The sequence below is a fragment of the Blastocystis sp. subtype 4 genome (genome assembly GCF_000743755.1).
Source record: "Blastocystis sp. subtype 4 strain WR1 chromosome Unknown seqid_0380, whole genome shotgun sequence".
Taxonomy (NCBI): Eukaryota; class Bigyra; order Opalinata; family Blastocystidae; genus Blastocystis; species Blastocystis sp. subtype 4.
The window spans coordinates 1-8,192 of record NW_014569167.1 but is presented as its reverse complement, the minus strand read 5'-3'; the positions used below and the strand labels follow the sequence as shown (position 1 = coordinate 8,192).

Below are 8,192 nucleotides of genomic sequence, written 5' to 3'. Positions count from 1 at the left end.
GTATCGATCAAGCTGTGAGAGGGAATATCTCTTTTGGGGTTATGAACAGTCTAAGTTATGTTGCAAAGAAGATCAAGAAGTTCTTGAAATAGAGTCTTGGGCGAATTCAATGCCATATCTCTATTGTCTGTTTAGTCATTCGTTGGGGAATAGGAAAGTGTTTGTTATGAAAGCATTTGTATTAGTATTGTTTATGGGGAATTGTGTTTCTACTTCTGGTTGGGTTCTTAGATGAAGAGTAATATATAGAGATTGAGAGGAAGCCTTCCTCTGTATTTGAGTGATCATTGTGTTTTTGATGTTTAATTCTTTAGTAGTGTGAATACCGACATTGAGTTCTCTGAATCGATTACTCCTATTGAAGATATATCGGTTTCTGCAGATGTCGTTTCTAGAGGCGTAGTTTCTGGTATTTGCTTTCACTGACTCATAATAATTTCAGAGGAACTATCTCCTGAGGTGGAGGGTAGCACGTGCTCAGCATCCTTAAATACGGAGAATTCTCTTAAGAAAAATAGAGAAATGAAAAGAAAAAGCCAAGGGCATGAGTCTCTAACCGTTGATTACGTATCTAAAGGGGATGTGTCACCAGGTATGTGTATTAGGAAAGATTTCTATCGTAGCGTTTTCCAAAGATGAACAACTAAATGTTGATACTGTTTCTGTGTCATCCGGCGATGATATGCATACTGATATCTTCTCTCCTTCGTTACAAGATAGTCTGTTTAGTGAAGACCGAGATGAGTTTATTTCAATAGTATTCTTTTCGTTTTGATATAATTTAGTTATCAAATCTTGAGAATGCCGAGGGAGATGATTGGAATAAAATGGTGTCATCACTTAGTTTGTCAGGAAGCAGCTATTTTGGTCTATTACATCGTTATCTTGTAAACAGTAATGATCTCCATTTATCTTCACACTAGATGATTGGGACAATCTTCTAGTGAACATGTGGAAAGATTATTGTCAGCGAGGTGCTGACATGCCCAAGAATGAGGTTGAAGCGATAAGTATGTTCTTCTATGAGATTCTGGTGTTGATTGATAAATGCATTCATTTTGGAATACTTCACTTCACGGATGAAGGATCAACGGCAGATGGATCATGTCTCATTGATCGTATTTCAATTGTTATGGTACTCCTTTTCCCAGTTCATGAGCATAGAGCCATATATCTTCTATCTCATTTTCATCTCAAGAGTATCATCAAGTCCAATTAATCGTACTCTTTTGTGTTCTGTTTCATTTAGCTTTCTGCTCTTAAAAGTTTCCATTTGCTTTATCCAGACATGAATCCTGCTACTTGCTTCTCTGCAATTCCTGTTATGGATTCATTGTCTTCTGTTGAACCTGAAGGAGTCATGCCTATGGATCTTACAGACGAAGAGAAAAACGAAGCATGGAAACGATGGCGACAATTTAAATTCTTGGTTTGATGTTGTTGTTGATGTTGATGACTAGAGTTTGGCTATTATTCGATTAGTTGGAGAAGAAGATGTTCATGGAATTGCAACAGCAGAGGATGTCGAAGAGGAAATATCCTAATTCCCATGTTGATGATTGTTTCTTGATTCCATGTGAATCAATTCAAACCGCGAGAAATGAACTTCACAGCATCTCTAGGGCGTAGGAGAGGAGAGTGGAAGTGATCACTTAGTAACTGCAAATGCTCGTCAGAAACATGAGGCTATTCGCAGACAAAATGCTTGGGAAGAATCATTAGAGACGGTTCGACGTGAAGATTTATGGTTTAAGACGGTTTCTCGTGGGACTGCAGTAGACTTGGAAAAGATGAGTGAATTGTTGGCAGATGATCCAAATGGATTCTTTTTTGATGGAGATCCGAGAAAATTGATAAATGCTGGTAAAATGTAGACTTGATCATTGATGGGTAGTGGATAGTGAAAATCGTACAGCGTTGTATTTAGCATGTTTGGAATGTAATTTGAAAGTGGTGAAGTTCCTATTGAAAAGACATGCGGATCCTACAATTGCTAGAAAGATTGATAGGAAGCATGAAGAAACACCTTTGGGATGTGCAATACGGTGGGGATACACTGATTTAGTGAGTAGGTGTTGATGGTTCAAGTGATAGTAAGAATTGTTATTAGAAAAAGATTCTGTTTGTAAAGCCGATTTTAAAACGATCAATTCATTGCGAAAACATTGCCGGAATAAGGAAATTGAATCTCTGTTACAAGAAAAGTATAAACAATTCAAAGATGAAGTTAAAGTGTGATCTTATTGTATTTTAGGGCAATTGTTTGATCAAACACAAGAATATGGATCCTTGTTCTCATAAGTTAAATGTAAAAGGCGAACGAAATCATCTGAGACATCTGATAATTATAAACCAAAGACTCGTACCATGACCTCTTGTTAACCTATTCACGTAATTGAAAGACGACGTATATAATCGGATATGTTTTGAATCAGAAAGGTTTGGAATGTCTAGTTATCAACGGATCTTCACTATCCCACCATCTACAGTCATCTGAATGAATGTATAGAAAGCCTTACGAAATGCTTTCAGATGTGTTAGATTCGGCAAATCTAGATGAAGAGATCAGATACTCGAATACGTATAAATTCAACACAGTTGCATTCGGATTTCTGTAGGTCATTCCCATAACAACAATAAGATCCAAAATGGATGGTTTCCAGAGAAGGTAAGTCTAGAATGAAGACATCAGCCAAATCACACTTCGAATCGTTACAAATTCTACTCGAAAGAATGAAGAATTTCCAATGATAACATGGGTTAGAGAAGGAAGGTCTGAATGAAGTATTAACAGGAAATTCGTACTTGAAAGAATCAATCGCGAAGTATGAAAAAAGCAAAAAGACATGTATTCTTCTTCTTCCTGATTGGTGGCCTTTCCTAGACGTATGTTACTCAAAGAAGGACAATCTTCGATTCATAGTCTCCAACATTTATACCCTCTAATTGAAAACCAACAAAATCAGAAAAGGAATTCAAACCAATAATAACAGAAATGAGTTTTGGGCAATTCCGAATTCGCAAGACCTTTCCTTGTTCTCTAGCATGTTGAGCGCAACCTCGTTGTGATTCCCATGTAGCATTGCATTCCGTGAACGAATTGTTACCTACAGAAAGCGAACATAATTCACGCATATCCTTTAAGGATAGGGAGTGAATACTACAACAAGAATGATCACCGATGGTAATTTCTCTAAGACACTCACATTTACTTAGATTAAGCTCTGTTGCCTTGGTATAGGAATCAGAAGCAATAGAAAGTGTTTCGATGCGAGAGTAACATGTAAACTCGCTATTACGTCCGTTGATTTGACAGTGGATGTCCATAAGCTGGTCATTTACCCAAAGACCCGATTGAAGTGGATGTCCTTTCAAATCAAATGTAGTTCCCTTTCCATGCTTTGTACCAGCACACCATTCTCCCTCATACTCTGGAATAGGCAATTTTGTTGTATTGCCCAATAGATGGAACTTTGTTCCATATCCTTCGTATCTGTTATTCACCTCCATCCCTTTATATTGAAGAAGATTCGTGTCAGAATACTCCTCTCCTTGACCACAAGCTCGTTCCATACAGATTTTTCCTTCCCATCGTGATCCATCTTCGAAATCAATAATACCAGAGACGGTTTCATTCTCAGACAAGTCCATTTCTTTTACACTCTTGTTCTCTTTCATCAATGAATAGTACAATAGTTTTCCTGACTCCTCTAGATACGAATAGTGTTCTCCTTCTTTCATTCCATGAACAAAAGAACTAACCATCACCATTGTATCACAATCTCCATGAATGATAATCTTGTAGAGACCCTCCCGGACCCCATTCTGCAGTAATCCATGATACTCTGTTTTGATGAGTTTTCGTCTTTTCTCTCTTCCATCTTGAGTATTTCCTCCTAGTCTCTTCTCCATCATTGAATGATCATTCTCATTTTGTGATCAAACAGAATGGGATGGTATTCTGGAGTAGCTCAAAAAGTGGGTATTTCGGTTTCTTTCACCTTTGTAAACACAATCAATTTGAAGGCTCATTGTAGGTAATGTGGAAAATATTCTATTGCTAACTGTGAAGATAGGTTTTAAATGTCAAGTACTTCATCTAGCGATAAAGAGTAGAAAATGAAGGGGAAAATGATGTGGTAGTGTTGGAAAGGATGTTTACATTCCGACTAATCTGGAAGAGGTGTTGTCCGATTTCTACAAAAGAGTTAACCCAGGAAAGAGCACAAATGTTTGCATTAGTAGTATATATGATGTTCAGATCCCTCAAATCCTCTCCAAGTACAAAGGTGTAGAATATATTCTCTTCAATCGTTTGAGAAAACTGTAAGTGATGTATTTCACATCCTTCACTAATCTTGATGTAGCTACAACGAAGATCCATGGCCTAGAGTTGATCCTATGGCGGATGTTAATCATCCTACTCTTTCGGATACTAGGAGCAAACCAAGTCGAGAAGATATTTTGGCGGAACTGAAGAAAGAGATTAATACACTTCGAGTAGGAAAAGGATGTTCATATGATAGATAGGATACAATTTTGGACCGAGAAAAGAAGATAGATACTCTTAATGCAGATATCAAAACTCGAGACCGTCAGCTAGATTCCTCTAGTCAGCGCTTAGAAGAATTAGAATTGGCTCTGGAAACGGAGAGAAAGGATCGCAAGCTTGTTGAATCAGAAAAGGCACAGGATCAGAGTTTGATCGCCTCTTTGTCAAAAGAGATATCTGAACTGACATCCACTTCTTGTACTCGTGAGGGAGAGATTAAGTCTCTTCGAGATGAGATGAAAGTGATGCAAGAGAAAGTTCAGTTGTTGGAGAATGAGAACATGGAGTTGCGTTCAAAGGAGAATGTGGTCTCTTCAGTGGAGATGGAACAGACTGGAGAGAATATGGAAGAGGTACTAATGGAGAAGGAAAAAGAGATGAAGGAAGCAGTCGAAGTGAAAGAGAAGGAAATGAAAGAAGCTTTAGAAGCAAAAGAGAAAGAAATGGAAGAAGTTCTGAAGGCAAAAGATGAACAGTCACAAAGAGATCTCTTAGAGAAGGATGATATGATAGCAAGTATGCAAGATGAGTTAGAGATGATGGAATTAAAAATACAAGAAATGAATCAGAAGGTTACCAGTACTCTTCAAGAGAAGGAGAAAAATGATAGTGATCTTGCTGAAGCTCTTCGTAAGAAAGGTGAATTAGAAGCTGAATTACTTCAAATGAAGAATATGTTGACTCAGAAGAAGCAAACAATGGATTCTCTGGCTAAGGAGAAGATTCAGTCTATGAAAAAGACTTTGGAAGAGGCAGAAGCGGAACGTGCTCGTCTTGATCATCTAAATTCGGACCTTTCTTTGGAATTACAACAACTCCGTCATACATTGACTAAAACGCAATCACAGCTTTCATCTCAGGAGTCAATTCGTCAGACCCAAGAAGTGGAGGAAGTGAGTAATGTTGTGATGGTTGACAGATAGCATCTCCGAAGTGTGATGGCTCGTAATGAGGAATTAGAGAAGCAGGTTGCTCTCCAGCAACAGACAATGGAATCTGAACATCAAATGATTATTCAGGAGAAGGAACAGGCTCTGGCAGAGGTGACTCGAATGATGTGAGAGATGGAAGATGATATCAGAGATAGAGACGAGCTTAAGGAGCAGCAGACTGCAACGGAGATGTTACAACGAGAGAAGGAAGATCTTAAGGAACAATTGGCTTCTGTGAATAATGAAATGACTACCATCCAGAACAATTTGATGACTCTGACTGCTTCACATGATGAATTGACAGAGGAATTGAAGAAGAAGGAGGCTTGTCTAGCTGAGACTGCAGAGAACTATGTAAATATGATTCAAGAGATATCATCATAGATCCTTCTTCAGGGAGTGGTGAAGGAGAATCAAAAAGAAATGGAGGCTATTTCATTGGAAAACACTTCTCTTCAAGAGAAGTATACGTCTGCATTGGAAGACAGTGCACGTCTTAAGAAGGAGGTAGAAACACTTCAAAGAGATATGAAGGAGATGAAGGAACAGTTAGCAGATGATGTAGGGATTCAATGAATTGTTAATGCTAGCTGGTATCTCGTCTGGATCCTGTTGTTCAACCTGACACGACGGAATCTCTTCCTCAGGTTGCGACGATTGTGCATACTACTTCCTTCACTCTCCTTTCATTCTTAGATTTCGTACAGACTACTCTTACCAAGTTGATATGGATATGGTACTTGAATTATAGAGAAACTCTTCATACTTCAGACATGTCGAAAGGCAAGATCTGAGATTGTATCGTGATGTTTAGAATTATCAGATGACAGTCTGAAAGACATTCAGGGATTACTTCTTGATCGTGTAAATACTGTACAGCAATTGGTAGTTAATGGATTCCATCCCAAAGAATGGATTGATTCAACTTTGATTACAAATTGCCATAATTGCCACTCTGTATTCTCCATGGTGAATAGAAAACAGTATGAAAGGAAGAGAGAACTGATTTGTAGTCATTGTAGATACTGTGGAAATGTGTTCTGTTCAAAGTGCTCGAGTAAAGCAATTGAACTACCTGGCAATGAAAAGAAACAGGTTGGCCTATTTAGGTGTTGTGACATGTAGCGTGTTTGTGAGGATTGCTTTGTTGTTTTCGACCGTTTGTCTGGATATATGAAATCGGAGTTGAAACAGTAGAAAGGATATGATCTATGGTTGTTAATTGTTTCTTTCTTTTCCTATTTGTTAGATTTGCTGTATCTCTCAATTGCTAAGCGATTTCTTATATTTGATAGGAATATACTAAGTGTTCAGTTCAATATCTTCGCAAAAAGAATACTGTGAAACAAGGCCTAATCAGCAATAAGCAGGGAAAAAATACTGAAATAGAAAAAATAGGCCCATAGAATTGACCGTTTCATTGAGAAAAGAAAACTGCCCAACGATATCGAAGGTAACTCAAATAGGAATAGGCAAGGTATTGCAATCCTTTTTTTACGTAATTGTTTGTGTGATGAGAAGTAAGTTGAATAGATCTAAATTAATCTACTGTGTGCAGTGAAGAATGGACGCTATTGCAAAACACGCTTATATGGCCAGAATCTCTGAGCAGGTTGAAAGATATCAAGAGATGGTTGAGCACATCAAATATGTAGCCTCCCATCCTAAGGAAGGACAAGATCACGTCATTCTTACGAAGGACGAGAGAAGTCTTCTTTCTGTTGCTTACAAGAATGTTGTAAGTTGCAGAAGAGCCTCTTGGAGATCTGTTAAATCCTCTGAGCAAAAGGAGAGTAACCATCCTGACAGCACAGTTCTCCCCATGATTGTTGCTCTCAGAGAAAAGATCGAGAAGGAACTGACAGATATTTGCATGGAAATTATCAATCTTCTCCGAGATCACCTCATCTTTGATGGAAAGGAGAACGTGGAAGACCAGGTGTTCTACTTGAAGATGGTAGGTGATTACTACCGTTATCTTGCCGAATTCCAGACTGGTGAGGCACTTGCTGATTCCAAGGCTAATGCTGACCAAGCGTAATTGTACTCTGGTGAGATGATTCATAGGTATCAGGATGCCATGAAGAGAGGCCAGGAAGCTAAACTGTCTCCCACAATTCCTGTTCTTCTGGGTCTGGCCCTTAATTACTCCGTGTTCTATTATGAAATCTTGAACAATCCTGATAAGGTTTGTCTATCGATTGATATTGAGTAGTAGGCCTGTGAATTAGCGAAGCACGCTTTCGATAGTGCCGTTGCTGATCTTGATTCGTTACAAGAGAATGATTATAAGGATGCTACTCTGATTCTTCAGTTATTGCGAGATAACCTGACTCTGTGGACAACAGATGTGGATCAAAACTAAGTATGAACGGTGTATTATGAACTGTATAACATGGTTTTGTTTGTTATAATGTATTTGAGAAGAATCTGGTTATCCTTCTCACTACTTGGTGTCATAATCCAAAGACATGCAAAACAAACACTAATCCAATAAATCAACATAGAAAACAGCTTAGTCTTTCTTCTCCTTCTTCTCTTTCTTTTCTTTCTTGCCTTCCTTATCCTTATGTTTCTTCTCCTTCTTTTCCTTCTTCTCTTTCTTGGCTTCCTTCTCCTCTTTCTTGTTTTCTTTCTCTTCCTTCATCTCCTCCTTCTTTGGTTCTTCAATCACAGGCTGTACCTTGTACCAGTCCACAGGTGTCTTC

General features: G+C 38.3%; 3 protein-coding genes across 3 annotated transcripts; 2 read left to right on the top strand and 1 right to left on the bottom strand.

The window, feature by feature from the left end:
* Nucleotides 1-1,600: 1,600 nt before the first annotated feature.
* JH06_4510 (ankyrin repeat protein) lies at nucleotides 1,601-2,238 on the top strand (the record flags this gene model as incomplete). Its single annotated transcript, XM_014669901.1, has 4 exons — nucleotides 1,601-1,625; nucleotides 1,657-1,863; nucleotides 1,895-2,068; nucleotides 2,117-2,238. 4 exons carry the CDS (start codon nucleotides 1,601-1,603, stop codon nucleotides 2,236-2,238), a joined length of 528 nt encoding a protein of 175 aa, XP_014525387.1.
* A 657-nt stretch (nucleotides 2,239-2,895) lies between these two features.
* On the bottom strand, nucleotides 2,896-3,915 carry JH06_4509 (hypothetical protein; the record flags this gene model as incomplete). The annotated part of the gene is made up of 1 exon (XM_014669900.1): nucleotides 2,896-3,915. One exon carries the CDS (start codon nucleotides 3,913-3,915, stop codon nucleotides 2,896-2,898), a length of 1,020 nt encoding a protein of 339 aa, XP_014525386.1.
* A 3,133-nt stretch (nucleotides 3,916-7,048) lies between these two features.
* Nucleotides 7,049-7,849, top strand: JH06_4508 (hypothetical protein; the record flags this gene model as incomplete). Its single annotated transcript, XM_014669899.1, has 3 exons — nucleotides 7,049-7,521; nucleotides 7,552-7,672; nucleotides 7,703-7,849. The coding sequence occupies 3 exons, from the start codon at nucleotides 7,049-7,051 to the stop codon at nucleotides 7,847-7,849; spliced, it is 741 nt and encodes a 246-aa protein (XP_014525385.1).
* Nucleotides 7,850-8,192: the final 343 nt, after the last annotated feature.